Source organism: Dendropsophus ebraccatus, chromosome 8, assembly GCF_027789765.1.
Source record: "Dendropsophus ebraccatus isolate aDenEbr1 chromosome 8, aDenEbr1.pat, whole genome shotgun sequence".
NCBI classification, from domain to species: Eukaryota; Metazoa; Chordata; class Amphibia; order Anura; family Hylidae; genus Dendropsophus; species Dendropsophus ebraccatus.
The window spans coordinates 113,490,412-113,514,503 of NC_091461.1; the positions used below are offsets into that span (position 1 = coordinate 113,490,412).

General features: G+C 44.8%; 2 protein-coding genes across 2 annotated transcripts in view; one reads left to right on the plus strand and one right to left on the minus strand.

Moving 5' to 3' along the window:
* Window positions 1-16,019, plus strand: part of ST6GALNAC5 (ST6 N-acetylgalactosaminide alpha-2,6-sialyltransferase 5) — a 108,439-nt gene extending 92,420 nt beyond the window's left edge. Inside the window, exons 4-5 of the mRNA XM_069979447.1 lie at window positions 5,536-5,643; window positions 14,866-16,019. Of these exons, the coding sequence (XP_069835548.1) occupies window positions 5,536-5,643; window positions 14,866-15,097 (340 nt within the window). The 3' untranslated portion in view covers window positions 15,098-16,019. The remainder of the gene's footprint in view (window positions 1-5,535; window positions 5,644-14,865) is intronic.
* A 4,931-nt stretch (window positions 16,020-20,950) lies between these two features.
* Window positions 20,951-24,092, minus strand: part of PIGK (phosphatidylinositol glycan anchor biosynthesis class K) — a 98,261-nt gene continuing 95,119 nt past the window's right edge. The window contains exon 11 of the mRNA XM_069979448.1: window positions 20,951-21,283. Within this exon, the coding sequence (XP_069835549.1) occupies window positions 21,167-21,283 (117 nt within the window). The 3' untranslated portion in view covers window positions 20,951-21,166. The remainder of the gene's footprint in view (window positions 21,284-24,092) is intronic.

A 24,092-nucleotide genomic window follows, 5' to 3' on the forward strand; every position in this document is an offset into this window, starting at 1 on the left:
CCTAGCTCTTTGGCTCTTTTGTGGATACTGTCCTGCACTGCAGTTACTCCTAGTCCTCGGCGTGGGTTGAGGTGATCTGTTGGCTAGTCCTTTCTTGAAGGGCCTAACAGTGCATCACACAGTGTGTTTGATGCTTCAAGAAAGAAGTTTGTAAGGGGGCTCTGTCCCATGTCCTACCCATGCGGGGTACTGACTAAGGGTACTATTACACGGAACGATAATCGGCCGAATAGGCCCTATCCAGCCGATTATCTTTCCGTGTAATAAAGACAACGATTAGCCGATGATCGTTGTCATCGGCTGATCGTTGATATAGGTTCTGAGCTATAATTGTCGGGCGCCGACCGCGCACCGCTACGTGTAATAGCGGTGCGCCGCTGATGATATGCAAAGAGGAATACGTACCTATCCAGGTATGCATGGCTCCTCTTTCTCTGGGCTTTTCCTCAGGTCCCGTGTGCTGCAGCTTCAGAGCGGCCTGTCTTAGCTGACAGGCCGCTCAGTCAATCACAGGCCAGGACCGACGCGGCCAGTGATTGGTTGAGCGGCCTGACAGCTGAGACAGGCTGTTCTGAAGCTGGAGCGTGCAGACCCGGGGAGAAGCACAGAGGAAAAGGAGCCGTGCCACCTCGACAGGTAATGTATACAGTTTAAACAAGGGCTGCAGCCCTTGTTAAACAATTATCGGGCCATGTAATAGGCCCAGTAAAGTGGCGCCGATCTAGCAGATCGGCGCTCGTTTACAGGTATTATTAGGCCCCCATCGGCTTCAGTAATACCCTGTAATACCCTAAGACTGCGACTGTAAAGGGGACCTGGCAGAGGGCCTGGGCCCAGGTAGAACCACTGTGGAGAGCTACAGTATCTGGGCACGTCCTTTCTCCACCAAAACTCAGCTAAGACTCCTCCTTCACCCAAGGGACTAACTTCCTAACCAGCTTGTAAGGTGCGCTGTGGTTGGGTGGAAAGAGTGCAACAGAAGAGAGGAAAAAAGAGAGGTGACAGAAGAAAGCAAAGATCCTACTGGCTAACAGAATCTGGTACATACACATACAAATAACCCTTGAGATACTTCAGCCGTGCAGCTTCCATACTTAAGTTACAACATACAGCAACATCTAGTGCTCATCTTTAGTAATGCTGTAGCTGCAACAAGACCACACAAAAGTACAGACTTTTACAAAAGGTGTGAATAAAAGCAACACCCGTGGTTGGACACCACAAATGTATTTGCAAAAATATTTGGTAAAAAAATGGGAATACCCTTTTAATGTGTGCATATCTATGAGAGGTAGGTCCTTAACCACTTAGCGACCCATGACGTACCTGGTACGTCATGGAGCCGCCGGGGGTGTTCAGAGAGGGGTCCTGCCGGGACCCCGCTCTGAACGGCACCGCTCTCGGCTGCAATCTGCAGCCGGGCAGTGCCTCTATTAGCCGGCGCGGGTCCCATTGCCGGCTAATTAAGCACTTCTATGCAGCTGTCAAGCTTGACAGCTGCATTGAAGGGCTTTATACACAACATCCCTGGTGTATAGTGGGTCGGAGATCCGTTCTTCTGCCCGTGCCGGACCTCAGCGTCGCAATGACGCTGATCCCGGCTCGGCAATAGATTGCTATGGCCTGCAGCAGGCCACAGTAATCTATCACCGATTTGATGGATCTTTGCTCTCTATGAGAGATCAGTGCTGTCTGAATACAAGTCCCCCAGGGGGGCTTCTAGTTTATGTAAAAATAAAAGTAAAAATGTTTTTTTATTAATAAAAATCCCCTCCCCCTAATAAAAGTCCAAATCACCCCCCTTTTCCCATTTTATAAACATAAATAAATAAACAAATAAATAAACATGTTTCCTATCGCCGCGCGCGTAATCGCCCGAACTATTAATTTATCACATTCCTGATCTCGCACAATAAACGGCGTAAGCGCAAAAAAATCCCAAAGTGCAAAATTGCGCATTTTTGGTCGCATCAACTCCAGAAAAAATTTAATATAAAGCGATCAAAAAGTCGCATATGCGCAATGAAGGTACCGATAGAAAGAACACATCATGGCGCAAAAAATGTCACCTGACACAGCCCCATAGACCAAAGGATAAAAGCGCTATAAGCCTGAGAATGGAGCGATTTTAAGGAACGTATATTTGTTAACAATGGTTTGAATTTTTTACCGGCCATCAGATAAAAGAAAAGTTATACATGTTATATATATCGTTTTAATCATAACGACTTGAGGAACATGCAAAATAAGTCAATTTTACCCCAGGGTGAACGGCGTAAAAACAAATACCCTCCAAATAAAAGAAATGCGTTTTTTTTTTTCAATTTCACCACACATTTATTTTTTTTTCTGGTTTTGCAGTGTACTTTATGCAAAAATTCTGCCTATCATTGCAAAGTACAATTAGTGACGCAAAAAATAAGGGCTCATGTGGGTTTCTAGGTGGAAAAATGCAACTTCTATGTATGGCCTTTTAAACATAAAGTGGAAAAAGCAAAAGCTCAAAAATGAAAATTGGCCCTGACCTTAAGGTTAAAGGAGTACTCCAGAGACACTTTTGGTGTTAGAAAGTTATACAGATTTGTAGAGTACCTTTATTTCAAAATCTCAAGTCTTCAAGTACTTATCAGTTGCTGTATGTCCGGCAGGAAATGGAGTATTCTTTCTGATGTGACACAGTGCTCTCTGCTGCCACCTCTGTCCATGTCAGGAACTTTCCAGAACAGCAGCAAATGCCCATAGAAAACCTCTCCTGCTCTGGACAGTTCCTGACATGGACAGAGGTGGCAGCAGAGAGCACGGTGTCAGACTGGAAAGAATACACCTCTTCCTGCAGGACATACAGCAGCTGATAGGTACTGGAAGACTGGAGATTTTTTAAATAGAAGTAAAACACAAATCTGTATAACATTCTGAAACCAGTTGATTTGAAAACATGTTTTTCTCCAGAGTGCCCTATTAAAGGGATATTTTCATCAGACAAGTCTTCCCTACATCTTATGGCTGATCATGGTGGGGCCCGACTGCTGCAATTATTATTATTTCTTATTAAACGCCCTTAATTTCAGAGCACTATAAAAACGATAGGGGTAACAAACAGGAACAATACAAGATCAAAAACACAGTGCATGAAGGCAAATGGCAGACTGAAGCATGATGGGAGTTGTAGTTTTGCAACAGCTGGAGTGCCTGGGTTCCGTACTCCTGATCTACATGATATAAAGTCGGATATTATTTGCCTCCCAGCGTAATCTAAAAAAAATAATGGTTTTCTTGTTCATCTGCCAGAGAGCCCGTAGCATTTCCGTGGATATGGATACTAATGCGGAGAAAATTCCCTTCATACAGAGTAATTATAGTCTTCACACCATTAGCTAATACTCAGTTTTCTCCCGAACTTGGTGTTTTTCTCAGTTCCCCTGTAATTTGGATGGTGATGGGACAGACAGGGCTGTATGTAGCGGTATAATACCATTAGAGGGAAGGATTGGCGTGTCACAGCTCTCTCTCCCCGCATTCACCGCTATCCAAGCTGCTCCGAGGGGCAACAAGGCTACCGCAGAATTTATGGTATTTTAGGTTTTAACAAACCCCATTGACTCCCAGTGTGAAATCAGATCTGCTGCAGATCCTGCATGTGTGAATGGGCTCTATATAGGCACAGAACCAGTATGAGGCCATTGGGGTCAGAGCCTGGCACTGGACAATGTGTGTTCTGCTCATACATAGAAGATGGACGTCTATATTCCTGGTAGGACACCAGCTTATAGTATTATCAACTAAGAAAGTGCTGTGACTTCAGGCTCAATAAATCTTCAGTCTTTTGTACATTAGTCTGTGTGAAAGCTGCCAGGTGAGTAGAGGGGTAGGTTTTCTAAACAGGAGGTCTGCACTTGTGCTGGTTTACAGGTGGAGCAGTACTTTTTTTATTGCAGCATTCTGTTGGGTTATATACATGAAGCAGTATGTATTTGTGCAGCATGGTGATGGATTATACAGGGGGAGCAGTATGTATTAGTGCAGTGGGATGTTGAGTTATACAGGTGGAGCAGTATGTATTAGTGCAGTGTGATGTTGAGTTATACCGGTGGAGCAGTATGTATTAGTGCAGTGAGATGTTGAGTTATACAGGTGGAGCAGTATGTATAGTGCAGTGTGATGTTGAGTTATACAGGTGGAGCAGCATGTATTAGTGCAGTGTGATGTTGAGTTATACAGGTGGAGCAGTATGTATTAGTGCAGTGAGATGTTGAGTTATACAGGTGGAGCAGTATATATTAGTGCAATGTGATGTTGAGTTATACAGGTGGAGCAGTATGTATTAGTGCAGTGTGATGTTGAGTTATACAGGTGGAGCAGCATGTATTAGTGCAGTGTGATGTTGAGTTATACAGGTGGAGCAGTATATATTAGTGCAGTGGGATGTTGAGTTATACAGGTGGAGCAGTATGTATTAGTGCAGTGTGATGTTGAGTTATACAGGTGGAGCAGTATGTATTAGTGCAGTGTGATGTTGAGTTATACAGGTGGAGTAGTATGTATTAGTGCAGTGTGATGTTGAGTTATACGGGTGGAGCAGTATGTTTGGTGCAGCATGGTGTTTGGTTATACAGGTGGAGCAGTATTTATTTCTGCAGTGTGGAGTAAGAGCACTATGGATTGGTGCAGTGTAGTATTGGGGTTATACAGGTGCAGCAGTAATTACTGGTGCAGCATGGTTTTGGGTTTTTCAGATAGAGCAGTATTTATTTGTGCAGCATGCTGTTGGGTTATACAGGTGGAGCAATATTTATTTGTGCAACGTGGAGTAAGAGCAGTGTGCATTTTTGCAGTGCAGTGTTGGGTTTTACAGGTGCAGCAGTATTTATTGGCACGGAGTGGATTCGGGTTATTCAGGTGGAGCAGTATTTATTTGTGCAGCATGCTGTTGGGTTATACAGGTGGAGCAGTATTTATTTCTGCAGTGTTGAGTAAGAACACTATGGATTGGTGCAGTGTAGTGTTGGGTTATACAGGTGGAGCAGTATGCATTGGTGCAGCATGATTTTTGGTTATTCAGGTGGAGCAGTATTTATTTATGCAGCATGCTGTTGGATTATACAGGTGGAACAGTATTTATTTGTGCAACGTGGAGTAAGAGCAGTATGCATTGGTGTAGTGTAGGGTTATACAGGTGCAGCAGTATTTATTGGCGCAATGTGGTTTTGAGTTATTCAGGTGGAGCGGTATGTATTGTTGATGTATTGTTGCAGTGTGTTGGGTGTTGGGTTATACAGGTGGAGCATTAATAACAATTCTTCACTATGGTGCTGATTTGGGATATTATAGGCACTACATGGTGGTATCTGATGCTGTGTCTGCATAGTAGTATGTGTTTGTTGGTGTAAGCATCAATGTGGGTCACCTGGTGAGGCCCGAGAACAAACGGTTAGAGAAGCCCTGCTTTATATAGCAGTAATAAGTGTTGTTATAGTTTATATGATAAAGACTTCTATGGTATTTGTATAGTAATAGAACTTCTCCTTCTTCTTGCAGGAAAGTTTCCAACACTTGGCTCAGTACGGGATGGTTCACCATGTCCATTGCATTGGAACTCTGCGATACAATCAACGTGTACGGGATGGTCCCACCGGATTTCTGCAGGTAATTCTCCATCCTATAGAACTTGTCATCTCTTATACTAGGAAAACCTTTATGTAGAGTCAATCAAGAACTTCAGAAACTCTTTTTTTTTTGGGGGGGGGGGGGGGGGGGGGGGAGGGTTACCAATGGTCTTAAAGGGATTTTTTAGTGAAAAATATTGTTTATTGTTAAATCCAGCAGCAGATTCTGAACATATTTTGTATTTGAACTTATTGAGAAAAAAAAAAAAACTCACCAGGTATTCCAGGAATAATGCTGTGTTTTTTAATAGCTTTACTATGTCCACCTCAGTAAGTATCTAGGTGGACACACATATCTTGCACCTCTCTCTTCTCCACCAGGTACTTGAAGGGAGCCCTGATGTGGTGAAGCTTCTCTGCTGGGTAGAGGTGGAGATTGCCACTGCATTTCCTTACCAACCTCTCCTACTGTGTTCACTTACTGTGTCCACCTCAGATACCTACACGGGTGGACACAGTAAAGATATTAAAGAGAACCAGCAGGTGGTGCTATACTAACATTAGCCCCTGAAAATCCAGTATTATCAGCTAAAATATGAAATGTAAAATAAAAAATGTTGAGAATTTGGGGCTATAAGCAATATTCTTCCTGGGACAATCCCTTTAAAGAGAGATGTGTGAAATATATTAAGAGTAGAGATGAGCGAACCGGGTTCGGGTTCGTGTTGATCCGAACCCGAATGTTCGGCATGTGATTAGCGGGGGCTGCTGAACTTGGATAAAGCTCTAAGGTTGTCTTTAGGGATGGTCCGAACCTGCTGAAGTTCGGGTTCATATGAACCCGAACGCTCGGCAGCAGATTCCCGCTGTCTGCCCGCTCCGTGGAGCGGGCGGATCCAGCGGGAGTAACGCCTGGAAAACTGGGATACAGCCTATGGCTATGGCTGTATCCCAGTTTTCCAGGCGATCCTCCCGCTGGATCCGCCCACTCCACGGAGCGGGCAGACAGAGGGAATCATTACCGAGGGTTCGGGTTCGTACGAACCCGAACCCAACTCGGTTCGGACCATCCCTAGTTGTCTTGAAAACATGGATACAGCCAATGACTATATCCATGTTTTCCACATAGCCTTAGGGCTTTATCCAAGTTCAGCAGCCACCGCTAATCAAATGCCGAAAGTTCGGGTTCGGATGGACTCGAGCATGCTCCAGGTTCGCTCATCTCTAATTAAGAGGTACGGACAGTCACTTGCCAAATGGTTAGGTGTGACGCCAGTTCTATGGTGGTTGGCCGAGATATAGCCCTGCCCAGTGATGGTAATCTGTCGTGACGCCAGTGCCAGTTGGGCACACAGGTATGGTGGCACACCTGCTTTTATTTTAATGGGCTGGTTATACCTTGTTGCCCTCTGGTCAATGACCTGCCGGGCTGTTTCAGGGTCCCTTGAGTACTTATCACGGTGGTTCGGAGTGGAGTAGTGACCCACCCGGACTATTGGCACTGCCACCCACAAAAAGGGGAGATGTCCCAAGGAGTGTGTGTGTACTGTGTCGATGCTTGACGAGGAATCACAGAGTCTCTTTAGCAAAAATATAATTTGTTTACTCTGAAGATACTTGAGGTAGGCAGTAGATAATACAGCTTTGCCTTGATACAATACTTCACACTTGATAAGACACTTAATACTTTAGGATCCAGATCTTTATTGAGAGTAGAAAGAGTGGTACAGTCGTGCTGACTGAGCTGCGTGCTGAGAAGTAGAAGAGAGGACTAGAGAAGTAGAGAAGAGGATATCGAGAGTCCCAACACAAGTAGTACTGTGCTCTGCCAGAACTTCGTAGGTAGAAATAGAAGAATACTGGAGAAGAGAGAGAATACTGGTGCCTGTGTTTTGACTTTTTGGGCTTTGCACCACCTATTGCCCACCAGTGTCGAGTGAGCCATCCTAGAGGGTGACACAAGCCTCAGACCTTGTTACCTGAGATGAGCGGAATGCTGAGGGTTCCCTGCTTACACCCACGCTGCGAGATAGAGTTCACAGGCTTCTAGCAACTTTGCTCTATCCGAATCAGTTCCTTTACTTGCTATGGATACTGTTCTGCACTGTATCTCACCTTGTCCACCGCATGGGTTATGATGATCCCTGACTTGTCCTCTCTAGTAAAGGTTTTAAACTGCATAGTGTTGAGTGGAGTTACTGGAGAAGAAACGGTGTCTAGGTACATGTGCTCTGCGTCTAGACCTTAACTTATCATCAAAAGAAATTCCCGGCACTCGCCAATCTTCTGCAAGGTGATTTATTACATAGGTGCAACAACAGACAGACAGATAAAGAGCTTTATCTGTCTGTCTGTACTTGCACCTATGTAAATAAATTACCTTGCAGAAGATTGGCAAGTGTCAGGAATTTCTTTTGATGTACTGTGCCTTGGCCCAGGCACCACCACCAGTTGAAGTGCCGACCACTACTTGCCACACGTAGACCACAACTTAGACTAGGGACCTGGACTGCTGTAGAGCGTTCTGGCTAGTGTCCTTCTACAGAGTCCAAAGACAAAAAAGACCCTACACTGCCTCTACCCATGTGACTTCCTCCCCACAGCGCATCTGAGGTGTGCTGTGAATGGGTGAGGAGTGCATATGTGAAAAGTAAAGAGAGAGATGATAGGTAAGAAGAAGAAAGAACTCTCATTGGCGTACAGACGCATGTGACACACACACAAACAATAACTATTTGAGTACTACAGCTGTGCAATAACTGAGCATACATACTTGCAATAACGACATCTTGTGGCGAAACTCTTACTACTCGTACTACTACATCACCACTTACACTTGAAAGTACAGGCTTTTACGAAGGGTGTAACCAATAGGAACACCCGTGTTGGGACACCACACATGGCCTTTAAGACTCCACAAACCTTCTGGTGCTCTCCTCAAGGAGAACCCTTAGCCCTTTAGCTCTTCACCCAAATCTTTATTAGAGTTATCAATGCTCTTGACCTAAGTAAGGAGGATGAAGGAGTTTTATTGTCACCTGAACTTCAATCAGAATTTTACCTCTTGGCCTCTTCCCACCCCTATAACTTTGATCTTAATATTTCCATTTTCCTTCGTCCTTTCAGCAGCCGGGCACAGCGATAGGTTTGCAGAACATAGACTGTGGGGCTTGAAATGACATTTATCAAAAAGGACTAAATCAATATATTACTTATTACACTCCACAGCGAGTCATTATACTGGGGGCTAAGTACATACTTCCATTTCCCACGTAACATGCACTACCAGTTAACCGAGATTGGTTTCCCATCGACTGAAGGCGGCGTAATGATTGTCCGGCCGCGTTCTCAGCCATGGTGATCTCTGTATTAATCCTTATTTAGGATGCTGCCTCTCCAGGATTAGAACACTTTAATGGTTGTCAACCATAAGTATTAATTAGGAGAGAACCAATTCCGTCTAATCACTGCCATGGAACTAAGTGGATATCTTATCTATTCATACGAAGGACGTCTCAAAGGTATTGGAAGTAATGTTATGAAGTCAATGAACCAGTGGACGAGAGGCGAAGGGAGAGATGAAGATTTAATATGGCCAACAACACATCTAAAGTACATCTTAATGGGGTGGACGGCAGATGTTATTGAGGTTCTGTCTAGGACGAGGGACGTTGTGTAGAGTACAGACGACCTTGTGTTTCTAGACCGGGATGGAATTTGAGGGAAAAATCTGTTATTTCGTATTTGATACTTTGAATCTTAAAGAACAATTTGAATAATTTTTTTGAATTAAAATTTAGTTTTGTGTCGATTTTGAATTATGTTGAATTGTTCTATCTTCAGTATTCTGTATGCAGTTAGCAGCCCCTAGGTTAGATCAGCAGATTTTAGGTAATCCTTCTAAGGCGGGGGTGGAGAAATTCAGGGCAGCAGGCCACCTCCGGCCCCGAGTTCCTACGATGCATGCTGTACATAGCGCCCTCTTGTGTCTGGCGGGCACTGCACACAGTATTACATTGAGTGTGGAGCCTGGATCTGGACCTGAGGAAATGTCAGTGGGATGTTTAGTATTTTTTTATTTGGTATAGGCTAAGGGATAAGGTGGGTTAACTGCACTGCCAGGGGCATCATGCAGGGGGGGTGTTAACTGCACGGCTAGAGGCATCATGGGGGGTTAACTGCACGGCTAGGGGCATCATGGGGGGTTAACTGCACGGCTAGGGTCATCATGGGGGTTAACTGCACGGCTAGGGGCATCATGAAGGAGTTTACTACAGTACCTGGGGCATAATTAGGGGTTCACTACAGTACTAGGGGGGATCTTGGGGGGTTTAACTACAATACTAGGGGCATTGGGGGGTGCAATACTTTGCCTTGCCCCAGGTGCTGCTGGAATCTGATTACATCCTGTAGTCACCTCTCTCCCCCTGTCTGCACTAATTGCCAGCATTCCTATAACTTAACCCTGCCCCTTTCTGCCTGTGCTCGTTACAGCATTCCTATAATTTACCGCATCCCTTTCTGCCTGCACTCATTACTGCATTCCTATAATTAACCCCACCCCTTTCTGCCTGCACTCATTATTTAATTCCTATAGTTAAACCCACCCCTTTCTGCCTACACTTGTTACTTAACTCCTATAGTTAATCCCACCCCTTTCTGCCTGCATTTGTTACTGCATTCCTATAATTAACCCCACCCCTTTCTGCCTGCACTCATTACTGCATTCCTTTAGTTAACCCCACCCCTTTCTGCCTGCACTCATTATTTAATTCCTATAGTTAAACCCACCCCTTTCTGCCTGCACTTGTTACTTAACTCCTATAGTTAATCCAACCCCTTTGTGCCTGCATTTGTTACTGCATTCCTATAGTTAACCACACCCCTTTCTGCCTGCACTCATTACTGCATTCCTATTTCTGCCTGAAGTCCCCAGCATATGAACGTTATTACTTCTTCTCGGCAGCTTTTTTCTTTCCTTCTTATCACACATGTATAATCCACAATCACTTAGCATTTTTCACATATTCTCTTTTCTTACAACTGACTTTTAATGTGTATTTATTATTGTGAATTCATTAAAGTGGAGCAGACAGATGTTGTGCGAGTGTTTCCTGCTTAGCATTCCCTTCCCGGATCTGTGTCTGTGAATAGACTCCAGTTCTGTCTTCATATTCTGCTATATGCCTGACTGGCTGTATATTCATCACTCACTCCAGATATTGATTCAGGATGTAAATTTTTAGGTTCCAGATTATGATTACAGCTCAATATTATTATACAGTTCGACAGTTCCCCTCCGAGAGGCGTGTACATCAATATATCTTAGATCCCAGAGGAAATTAAATCCGCTTGTGTTTTAAAAGTATATAGAAAGAGTTTTTTATTTCTGACTACCAGCTGCTTCCTGCGTCTCTTCATTAAAGGGGTCATCCAGGGCTGCAAATTGATGGCCTATCCCTAGGAAAAGCAATCGATATCAGATTGGTGGAGATCTAAATCTCAGCACCAGCTCTGATCAACGGATTGAAGTGCTCTAGTGAGGGCTTCGCCCCATGAGTGTTTACTGGATGAGCATGCTTGAGTTTCATCACTCAGCATTTAAATACCAGCGGCTGAAGAATTTGGATGCAGCCCTAGGGAGTCCTGGAAAACATGAATACAGATATAGGCTTTTTAGATGTTTATGCCCCGGTGTGATGTTTGTTACTTTGATTTACGAGAAATAAAGATACTGTACATATTTTCTTCTTTGTTTGTTTGGTGTGCCAGTGAGTATATATGACAGGCCTTTCCTTTCCTTTTTTTTTTGTTTGGTACTATTTGGTTGGTACTATTTATATTCCGGTCATCCACTGAGCTGCCTGTAATATTGGCGGTGCATAGTCCATATATTTTTGTCATAGACATAGGGCCCTATTACCATAGTTGCCAACATTTGAAATTTTTTTCCAGGGACACTTTAGCTGTAAAAAGGGTGTGGCTTATTGTGGGTGTGGTCTTAGTGGGGTGTGGCCTATCATGGGTGTGGGTTCAAAATTTTACAGTTGGAATTTACAGTCAGAACAACACAAAAGGAGCATTACACATCCCAGTATTAGGTCCCCAGTATACTACACACCCCAGTATTAGATCCCCAGTATATTACACACCCCAGTATCAGGTCCCCAGTATATTACACACCCCAGTTTCAGGTCCCAGTATATTACACTCCCCACTCAGAGCAGGCTGAGACTCAAAGATAGCATTCTCCTGACTGACTGTACATACTGGTAGTTTGTACCCATATGATGCAGCTGCACCCAATTTCATCATACTACTACCCCTTTCATCTTACTGCTCCTCCATCATCATACTACTACCCCTTCATCATCCTCCTGCCCCTCCATCATTATATTACTACCCCTTTATCATCCTCCTGCCCCTCCATCATCATACTACTACCCCCTTCATCCTCCTGCCCCTCCATCATCATAGCACTACCCCTCTAATCCTCCTTCCCCCTCCATCATACTACTAGCCCCTTCATCTTCCTGCCCTTCCATCATCATAGTACTACCCCCTCATCCTCCTGCCCCTCCATCATCATACTACTGCCCCCTTCATTCTACTGCTCCTCCATCATCATACTACAACCCCCTTCATCCACCTGCCCCTCCATCATTATATTACTACCCCTTCATCATCCTCCTGCCCCTCCATCATCATACTACTACCCCCTTCATCCTCCTGCCCCTCCATCATCATAGTACTACCCCTCTAATCCTCCTTCCCCCTCAATCATCATACTACTACCCCTTCATCTTCCTGCCCTTCCATCATCATAGTACTACCCCCTCATCCTCCTACCCCTCCATTATCATACGACTTCCCCCTTCATCCTCCTCCTGTCCCTTCATCATCATACCAGTACCCCCTTCAGCATCCTCTTGTCCCTTCATCTGTATTAAAAAAAAAAAAAAAAAAAAAAAAGGTATACTTACCTCACCAGTATGGTTCCTCTAGTCCCCCAGGGACTCCTCTGCATGAGTAACATCACTCGCGCTGGAAGGGGGCAGGGCTTCACACGACGGGGGCGGGACCTTCCGGGACATGGTTTTGCCGGGGCTGTCTCTGGCAAAACTGGGACTGTTGGCAACTATGTATTACGCGGGACGATTATCGCTAAAAAAAAACAAACTTAGATCGTTTTGATTTAAATAGTAATCGTTTTGTGTAAATAAAGGATCAACGATTTCTCTTTGGTCGTTTAATCGTTTCCTGCTGATAGAATCTGGACCTATTTTCATTGTTGATCATTCACAAATCGTTCAAACATTGTTCGATGTAATAAAACATCGTTGGGTCGTTCCCTGGTCTATTAGTAAGTAACGATCATCGTCCTGTGTAATAGGGTGAACGATTAAGATGGTTTGTTATAGTTATCATTGAGATCATTTATCGTTAATCGCTAAAAAATCATCCTGTGTTATACCACCCATAGGCTTTTCCCAGGAGTCCCTATGGCTGCATCCATCTTCAGTGAAGGGTATTCAAATGCTGAACAATCGGACTCAAGTTGCGCTCATCTCTAGTGTTTACCACGCACCGCTCTAGACTTCTCATGGTGGCGTTTTGTCTTGAAAACTAATGGCTTCCCATTTATTCACATCGATAACTGTATTTCCAATTCAGAAAACCTATCTTCATGCAGCCTGTTGGGGAATTCTAAGTTACTCGAGAAAGTGTCTGTTCAAGATCATCTTATCTTGACTAGATTGTAAAGTGGTTCCAAAGAGCGTCTTTCTGTCTGGAGGACCTGTCCTGTCTTGCATTAAGGCCCTATACAAGGCCCTGCACAAGGCGATTCGCGACTGTATTCAGCCGATATTGGCCGCTGCAGCAGAAAATTGCTTTGTGTAAGAGAAAACAATGATCAGTCGACATGCACAGTGTCGGACTGGGGTATCTGGGGACCACCAAAGGAAAACCAGTGAGAAACAACATGTCAGTTAGTGTTTGTGCAGATTCTAAAGCTGGGGGCCCACCGGAGGATCCTCCAGGCCTCTGGTGGGCCAATCCGACTCTGGATATGCATGATGTCGGCTGATCATTGTCTTTCAACAGGCTGAAACGGCAACGATCTGCTGCTGTTGCTCCGTGTAATAGCAGCAGTGGCAGCATACTGCTGCTATCGCCTATGGGCTCCCAGGACGATTTAAAGATCGTCCGGGGAGCTGCCCACTGACCGCCTTGCACTTACCTGCTCGCTGTCGGCGGTGAACGAGGAGCAAGCGAGCACTGACCTGACAGGTTGGCGCCCACTTGCTCCAGCCGATCGCCCTTGTAATAGGGGCTTTACATAGACAACCCATTGAGTTAAATACGCACTGTTTAACAGTTAATTTCTCCTGTGTTGGTGCTGTATGAAAAATAGATTGATCTATGAGGTTTGGTACTTCCATGGTTATTGATCAGTTGAACAGGTTATGATTTGAACCATAATTTACACTGCCACTTCCCAGCATCATCCTTACATGTCAGTACAGTAATGCAAATATTTAAAAAGTTTTGGAGCTCCCAGCATCATCATAATTGATGATGCCGGGAGCTCTGAACTCTGAACACACCATCCATATTTTCAGAACGTGGGAATGCCCTCCTAGGGGGGGGGTTTATCTAACATGGTGTAAAGTGAAACTGGCTCAGTTGCCCCTAGCAACCAATCAGATTCCACCTTTCATTCCTCACAGACTCTTCGGAAGATGAAAGGTGGAATCTGGTTGCTAGGGGCAACTGAGACAGTTTTACTTTACACCATGTTTAATAAATCTCCCCCTAGGAGGGCATTCCCACGTTCTGGAAATATGGATGGTGTGTTCAGAGTTCAGAGCTCCCGGCATCATCAATTATGATGATGCTGGGAGCTCCAAAACTTTTTAAATATTTGCATTACTGTACTGACATGTAAGGATGATGCTGGGAAGTGGGAGTGTAAATTATGGTTCAAATCATAACCTGTTCAACTGATCAATAACCATGGAAGTACCAAACCTCATAGATTAATAAATCATAGAGAGTAGTTGTAGTCACATGACCTATATTTAGGCATCCTTCATTTGAATTTGACTAATCAAAGTACACCAAAAAGAACTTGTGTATTGGACGTTCCCTTTCACCCAAGCCCGCCATCCACATCCGCCATTGACAATCCATGCATCGGCCATGATTAGAAACTTGATGTGTGAATTTTCCTAACCCAACCTTCTTATTCTTTTCACAGAGCCGCCAACCACACGTCGGTACCTTACCATTACTATGAACCTATGGGACCAGATGAATGTACCATGTACATCTCCCATGAACGAGGACGTAAAGGAAGCCACCACCGCTTTATTACGGAGAAAAGAGTTTTTGCCAACTGGGCCCGGACTTTCAACATTCACTTTTTTCAACCAGACTGGGAACCGGAATCCCACTCTGGAAGGCAAAGTCCTGTAAAGCCAATGTTCTGAGGACCGAGAGGACCCAAGGGAGTCTTAGAAGCAACTGAACCTGAGGGGATGCAGCCATGGTGAACCATCAGCACTTAGAGCGGCATCTAGGTGGTTAAATGACCGGCTTTGGAGCTGGCTCCGATGCTGACCACTGACTGAGGCTGTCACCTGCTATGGAAAGGGATAGGCTCCCCTGCCCGCTCCATACATGCTTAACACTCCCATGATGGATATATCTGACATGGAGGGTTAAGGGTTTATCTTAGCGTTTGCAGGCTTCGTTTTATTACTTTTATTTTTTTTAAAGTTTATGCCAAAATAATTTAATGCTTATCCACAGGATGGATAATAAGCATCAGATTCTTGGGAATCCAACCACCTGCCCCCCAACCATTCTGGCAAATAAAATGTTATATATATTTTTTAATTTGTTTAATCAACATTGCCCCCTTTGCTGCCACCAGTGGCTGTGTCAGGAACTGCAGTGTTACATATCACTAGCACTGCTGCATGAAGCTAGTCTCCCCTGGTGTCTATAGAATACCTCAGCAATAGAATAAACAATACACTTGGGGAAGCTGTCTGTGTCACTAGTGCAGCAGCTATGGAGCAGTGTAGCAGAATGAGCAAGGATAACTGTCAATCACCACTCACTCTTCTACACTGTGCCTCAGCTGCAATGCTAGTGACACAGACAGCTTCCCCAAGTGTAGTGTTTATTCTATTGCTAACATATATAGACATCAGGGGAGGCTGCAGCACTAGTGACACAGACAGCTTCGCCAAGTATATTTTTATTCTAAGGGTACTATTACACGGAACGATAATTGGCCAAATCGTCCCGTTTCGTTGTCATCGGCTGATCATTGATATAGGTTAGAACCTATAATTGTTGGGCGCCGACGTACCGGTGCGTGGCGACTGACGATATATATTACCTATCCACGTTCCAGGGCTGCTGCGGTCCGCTTCTCTCCGGGTCCCGTGCGCTCTAGCTTCAGAGTGTCCTGTCTGAGCTGACAGGCCGCTCAGCTAATCACAGGCCAGGACCGCCACGGCCTGTGATTGGCTGAAGGGCCTGTCAGCTGACAGGCCGCTTTGAAGCTAGAGCACGCGGGACCCAGGGAGAAGCGGACCGCAGCAGCAGAAGCCCTGGAACGTGGATAAGTTAAGTATACCGTTTAAGCAAGGGCTGCAAGGGCATCAGTAACGATGTCCTTGCAGCCCTTGTTAAACAATTATCGGGCCGTGTAATAGGCCGAGTAAATGAGCAACGATCTAGCAGATCGGTGCTCGTTTGCAGTTGTTATCGGGCCCCTATCAGCCCGTCTAATAGTACCCTTATGCTAACATATATAGACATCAGGGGAGGCTGCAGCACTAGTGACACAGACAGCTTCCCCAAGTGTATTGTCTATATATGTTAGCATTAGAATAAACATCAGGGGAGGCTGCAGCACTAGTGACACAGACAGCTTCCCCAAGTGTATTGTTTATATATGTTAGCATTAGAATAAACATCAGGGGAGGCTGCAGCACTAGTGACACAGACAGCTTCCCCAAGTGTATTGTTTAGTCTATCGCTGACATATTATATAAACACCAGGGGAGGCTCAGTATCTGCATGCAGCAGTGCTAGTGATTAGAGATGAGTGGATCCCCTGTCTAATTGAAGCCAATCGCTTTGCTTACTTTAGACGGGCGATTCATCTCTACTAATGATATGTACCTGTGTCAGGACTGGGACTTGTGCAGACCTGCAGTTCCCAACACAGCAAGTGGCAGCAGAGGAGAAGCCACGTCACCTATTAATGCTGCCACTCAATGCAAAAATGCTACTTTGCTTTAGATAGGTGATGCATTATGATCTTGGTATAACCCCTTTAACTATGTCTATGGTGGGACTTAACTGTCTGGAAAGGTAAGAATGGTCAGAAGATTGCAGATAGATGTGATATTTATCGCATCTAATGAATTCACAAGCTTTTGGTTTAGTCCCCCACCCCCTTAAAAATGGTTGCCCTCAGGTTTGGTTAAACTATGGGTCTGCATTATAGCACTTTTACCAGAACCAGTTGCCCCCCCCCCCCCCGACCAACTGGACTAAAGTCTCCTTGGTAAGGTGGAGACGAAACTGGGCGATGTACATTACCATGCACCGAGGTTGGTGCTGACAGCGATAACGTCCACGACTTGTGTATATACAGAGGAGGCTGCACACAGCGAGACTCCGCTCTGGATCCTGTAGTTTTATAAGAATTCATTTCCTACTCAGTCCGGCACTTTCCCAGAGACGCACAGCGGTTCTACTTCACTCTACCAGGATTGTTTTGTTGGTTGTATGTATTGCTCTGACAATACAGATTTTTTTCATAATATATTTTGGTTAGTATTCTTGATCCTTCTGTAAATAAATGGCGGAAATTTTCTCTATAAATCTGTCCAATTCCTACTTGTTATAGTCAGAACTAGGAGTTCACATTAACAGTGTTGTCCATAGGGGGCGGTATTGTAATTCTGTGTACTAAATCAATCAGCAAGTGAGCCAGCAAACTCGCTCTGCAAAAGAAGGCCTGATGTCACAGCTGCCGTTTCTGTCTTACTATATTGGTTGCCAGAGTCGGAAAGGCATTAGCAACAGAGACTGGACAGCGATTTAAAGGGATATTCCCATCTCAGCTAATATAGTTATACTTTTGCAAATACATTCAGTTATAAATATGTCTCCTCCTCCTGTATGCTGCTCCCTTCCAACCATTGTTGTCAGCTCATTGTCTAGGTTACTGACCACCAATCTGCTCTAAAAGCAGTTTTCTGTCTGGTGTGTATATATAGCTATAGATAACATATTTATATTGAATATAGTATATATGCACAACATATCTCTATGCATCTACATTATAACTATATATACACCAGCCAGAAGACTGCTTTCCTAGACAATAAGCTGTCAGCAATAGAGGGAAAGAGCTTATTTGAAAAAGCAGGGTGGGGAGGGGGGGGACCTAATAACCACCACTACTCATCTGTCCATGTGCCTGTCCGCCGCCAGACCGTCACTCTGGGACCCCTGTGAGGTTTCGAGATATTCTTCTCAGCCAAGGTCACAACCCGGCTGATTGACAGCCTGCTCAGCCAGCCAGTGACTGGGGCGGGACGCCGCTCCAGTAATTGACTGGCTGAGTGAGCCGTCCACCAGCTGGGCCAGACAACTCGGGGGGGGGGGAATGCCTTCCGGCGGGGGTCCAGGAGCTGGTGGGGCAATGCTTCACGGGGAGAGGTAAGTAGTGCCTTTTTATAATGTTCACAGTTAATATACTACGTCTTTAACCTGAAGTGAGACCCCAGTGGCCATATTGATACAATGTTTTTCCAATATAAAAAATATAGTTGCATTTTCCAAATTATATCACAAAGATGCTTTACATCACATCAGCTATTGATATAACCTTTAGGGTGGCCATATATTTTCAATAATTGGCAGTTCTCCCACCCTACCTCTCCATAAAACTTGTGTTGTCCATGGGGAAGGGAGAGATAAGCAACATCCAGACAGACATCTTTTCGTTGAATAAAAAATCTTGTAACCATGTAACGATGTAAGGACCGCAAAAAAAATTGTTACACTACAGATATCGTTCACATTCCCACACGTATTATGTGTTATCGTTCGCTTAAAAAAAATCGTTAAGTGCTCGTTAACGAGCGGTCGTTGGAGCGAGTCTATGAACGATAATCGTTCCGTGAAATAGGGCTATCACTGTACTATATGTCTGGCCCTTTGCATAATCAGTACTGAGAGGTATATCAGTGCCCAGAGAACAATAGTCCCACCTCCTTGACACTATGCAAGACCCTAATAAAGGTCTTTAATATAAAAAAAAATCTGACACATGCAATAAGGTATGTCATGAATATTTTTATTGATATCTATTTAACTGCCAGGCAGTCGGAGGTGGCAGTGTTGCTTTAAAGGGGAATTCCTCTCAGAAATAACTTTTAATACGCTGCTGGTGCTGAACATAACAGCCTATTCTTACCTCCCTGCACTCCCCCCTATGTCGTCCTCTATCATCTTCGGTCCCTGGCTCAAAGCGGCCACCTGAACTTCCAGAACAGACTTGTCTGGCAGTGATGGCCCGCTCAGCCAGTCACTGGCTACAACACTGTCTTGTCAGTAATTGGCTGGGAGCGTTCAACCAGGGACCGAAGATGATGGAAAAGAAGACCAGAGAAGCACAGAGAGGCAAGAATAGCATGTTTGTTATATTCTGTGCCTGGGCAGCAACGTATCAAACGTTTAAGGACAAAAGGATCAGGGGTCGAAACATCCACAAACACATAAGATAGTCTGCGCTCCTGCCAGTCTGGCTGACTTAACATTTTAAAGGGGTTATCCAGGGCTACAAAAACATGGCCACTTTTCCCCCTCTCTTGTCTCCAGTTCAGGTGTGGTTTGCAATTAAAAGGGTACTCCAGCGTGGGGGCTATTTTTAGCTTTGGCGGGGAGAAGGTGGCTGAAAGAAAAGACATCCACTCACCTCCCCGGTTCCAGCGGCGGCTCCCGCATCGCGGCGCTCCGGTGCCCGGTTCCCGTCCGCTTCCGGATGTCTGACGCGGGCCCGAGACGTGACGTCTCAGGTCCACTCAGCCACTCAGTGAAGGAGGCGTCAGACACCCGGAAGCGGACGGGAATCGGGCACCGGAGCGCCGCGACGCGGGAGCCGCCGCTGGAACCAGGGAGGTGAGTAGACGTCTTTTCTTTCAGCCACCTCCTCCCCGGCCAGAGCTAAAAAAATAGCCCCCACGCTGGAGTACCCCTTTAATTGCAAACCGCACCTGAACTGGAGACAAGAGAGGGGGAAAAGTGGCCATGTTTTTGTAGCGCTGGATAACCCCTTTAAGTATAAGGGTAACTGAGTGCTACTGTATGTTATACAGATTTGTTGCCTCCTACTTGAACCATATCTAGTGAGGTCAGACAAGGGCAACATGATGGATCCTGTGCTGCATGAAAACCATCAATGCCAGACATCCTGCTTGTAAGATACAGAGCACGATGCAGATACATTTTGAATAAAACTGTACTTTTCACACACAAAAAAACACCACATAAAAGGCAGTATAAATGTAATCCCAATTTATATGAACAAAGTAACTAAAAGTAAAGATACAACATGGAGAATCCCTGGGTCATTAATGTGAAGTTAGCGGTCTCCTGTACTCGGACAATGTGGATTAGGACACATGTCAGTCTCCGCGTTACCCACATGAGATGCGGCCTTGGCTTGAATTCATGCAGCGGCACTTTACTGCCCTTGGGTAGTGTCCTTGTGCCGAGTACTTTCCCTGCTTAGTCAGCATCTTCTTTCACCTGGTAGTTTTTTTTTTTAATATAAACTGCACTGTTTGCACTGGAAACCCCTCATATTTCTAGGAGTATAACACTAAAAGCAAACAGGAGCAATAAAAATGCTTGGAAAGGCAAAACGCGCCGGACATTCTGGTTTGATGAGCAGCGAATAAATCAAATGAGGTTTTCCACGGGCTGCTAAGTCTTGCTTTAAATTCTAATTGCTCACCAGTTCCTAGATACATAATTACCTCGGGTTCTGGATTGATCCGAAATGCTGTACTTAGCATGATAAATCAATATTTCTATTTTTGTTTCTGCTGAGAAAGCTCTCAATATACCATGCCAAGAGTGGAAAAGCGCAGAAAGGTATAAAATACATCCTGCCGGGAGAGCGACTTTCAGCTCGGCCATCGCTCACACCTATTAAACCTTGTAATATATATATATATATATATATATATATATAATGTATATATAGATTGGGAGGAGGATAGGGGCGACTTTTGTACATTCTCCAATTTTTAACGGTGCACAATAAATTATGTTTGGCCGTTCATCGTGAACATGGCTGCATCCAACGGATGGAGTCATCTCGGCCCATTGCAGAATTGGACTCTCAATCTTGTAACTTTTTGGTTTTCCTGTTGGGTTCTGCGCGGCTCTTTTTGAACTTATACAAGAAAATATCAGTGCAAAGTATTTCCCGGGCCTTGGGGGTCATTGCGCTCCTCTCAGAACACGTGCTTCATATGTTTCATGCCGTAGGTTTTGAAGAAGACAAGAAGAATCAGTCCCCATAGTCCGATGATAAATCCTCCGGGTGGGTGCCATTCCTTTGGTTTCGGTTTCTGGAAAACAAAAAGGAAAAACATTGAAAAACTTTTAGGAATCTGCAGCAGAGTGACAACCTTTACTGTGTCAGACTGCAAACAATCGTTCTGTATATTCAGTCCGTAAGCAGCCTGTATGTCACGGACCGAACTGCTGAATTGTTTCAGAATCGATGCATCGTGAATGATCATGCAGGGAGTTCCGACAGTTCAATCTGTAACATACAGGCTGCATATGGACTGTATAAACGGAACGCGGGTTTGCAGCCTTAGGTTATGCTCACATAGCGTCCGTTGCATAGTAACAGATGCTGTTATAATGCTGGCGGCCAGGCTACATTCAGCACGTTCCTGCAGGAACATACTTTTTTTTACTACTGATTTGTGGGCACCATTGGGTGTGCCTGCAAATCAATTACCCATTCACTCCTTGTGAATGTACTTTACACTGAACAGCGTCCAGAAATATTAGGCAGGTACATTATTTTAACGTCAACGGGCATTAAAGGAAACCTGTCAAACACCCTCCACCCCCCTTGACCGGGTGACGCCCGCCCGACCCCCCAGGGGAGCCGTGCGCGTGCTCATCACAGATGAGTCCGACGCCCATAGAGAATGGCTGGAGCCATCATTCTCTATGAGCGTCGGACTCATCTCAGATCGCGCCCACGGCTTTCGACTTCGGGGAAGGGGTAAGTAAATGATGCTCCACCGGGGGGTCGGGCGTCACCCCGGCACAGGGGGGGGTTACAGGTTCCCTTTAAAATAGAATGTGTGAACATTGACTTCAATGCAATGCCGCACCTGCAGTAAAGAACGGACGCGGATTCCATTGAACTCAGCGTCTGTTCTTTACCTAAAAAGAACGCTGTGTGAACATAGCCTTACAGCTGTGCTACCACTTTCACCCACTCAATGCCAGTCTGCTGCATAAAAAGCAAACATGAAAATGTAAACCACTGTGGACCAACAGACTGTAATAGACTAAACTTAGTCTAATTCACTATGCCACAGAAAGGAGGAGAAACTGTCCAGATCCAAATGAAATCCCAATAGCAAACTGCACTGGACAGTTCCTTACATGGACAGAGGTGGCAGCAGAGAGCTCTGTGTCAGACTGGAGAGAATACACCACTTCCTGCAGGACATACAGCAGCTAATAAGTACTGGAAGGCTTTAATTTTTTTAAAAAAACATTTGGAGTATCCCTTTAAGCTCAATTTCTTTCCAGTTTTCCACAACAAACTAGCTCCATATGCCCAGCACAAGATGACCGCCCCCTCCCCTTTCGTAATCTTATAGTTTCCAGTGAGATTGATTCCTCAGGTTCCATTAAGGTTATTATGGAAATTCAGCGGTTCCACCTCTCCAGTTCATTGGGAGCTGAAGACTGAAGAGCAACATTCGGCTAATGAAATCTCACCGCGTGGAAGCGACCAGGGCGACGTGTGCACTTAGCCCAGAAACCTCGCTGCAATTATTAATTATGTGGCGGAAATAAGAAAAAAAAAAAAAGCGCTTGTTGTTTATTCACTGAAATCTCCTCATATTTGAGTCATCGGGAGAAAAAGACTGATGGAAATGATCCCTCTAAGGAGCCTAGAAAGATTAAATAGATCAATCCACTTGAGTGAAAACAAATTCCGACTTCTTCTTATGACATGAGACGTGTATAGAAGGGAAGAGGCTGACAGATTAATGGCGTCTCAAGACAGGAAAATGTCTGAGGACACCGATTCATCAGTCTGAGTAACCGCAGTAACACCTATAGGGAGGCTGAGAAGAGATGACGGCATCGAGTCAGCGGCGACCTTCTTTGTCACTCATGGTCCTCCATAGACTATTAAAGAGCAAACCCCCCAAAAAAATAGAAAATAAAATATTGGACATGTAATTTCTTCTATTCCGATCACTATACACAATTAGGGTATGTCCACACTATGGAATCACGACGGATCACCCAGTTCGCATCTCCAGACATTCTATGGTTGGGCAGGTTCCGCTGTCCATCAAAAGAATGAACCCGCTTATTCTTTGGGGGGACGGTGGAATCTGCCCAAACCATAGAATGAAGCCTATGGGACCAGCAGAGATGCGCGGCCGTGAGCGCGCCGGGATTCCGTAGTGTGGACATACCCTAACCGATGATGCACCAACTTACAGCTGTCAATTATTGTTGGCTGAACTGGCAGAACTGAAACATTATAAACCAATCTATTAAAGGGGTATTTTATATCCCTCCTCCTGGAGACTAACAATTCATTCCATGCATGTCATTAACTTTTCAGTCTCCTTCTTCCATTTCTGAGCTACTGCTTTTTGCTGAAAACACAGAAAACTGTATGTGATCTTCCCGTCTTCCCCCTCCTCTGCTCCCTCCTATATTACGAGACGGCTCATGTGAACAGTGTCCCTGGCCGGCTGTTTCTGCACAGTTCCTGCTCTCTGCGAGGCCAGGAGGGTTAATCACAGAAAGGTCACAAGGAACTTGGCCTTAGATTAACTCTCCGGTGATAGAGAGTAAATAATTAACCGGCCAGGGACTTGCTTTCATGAGATGTCTTAGAGAGGAGGGGGAGACAGACAGAACAGCTCTTGTACAGTTTTCTGTGTCTTCAGCAGAAAGCATCAGCTTAAAACTGAGGGAAGGAGACAAATAAGGTAATGACATGTATGGGGGGGATGATTCGCCATGTATTTTACCTAAGAATAATACCGCTTTAAAGGTCAAATACAATAGAAACAAATCTAAAAAAAGGTCTATAAAAAGGAAAAAAGACAGAACTTGACTGAAGCCAAACACGTGCATTAAAAATAATTGTTCCCA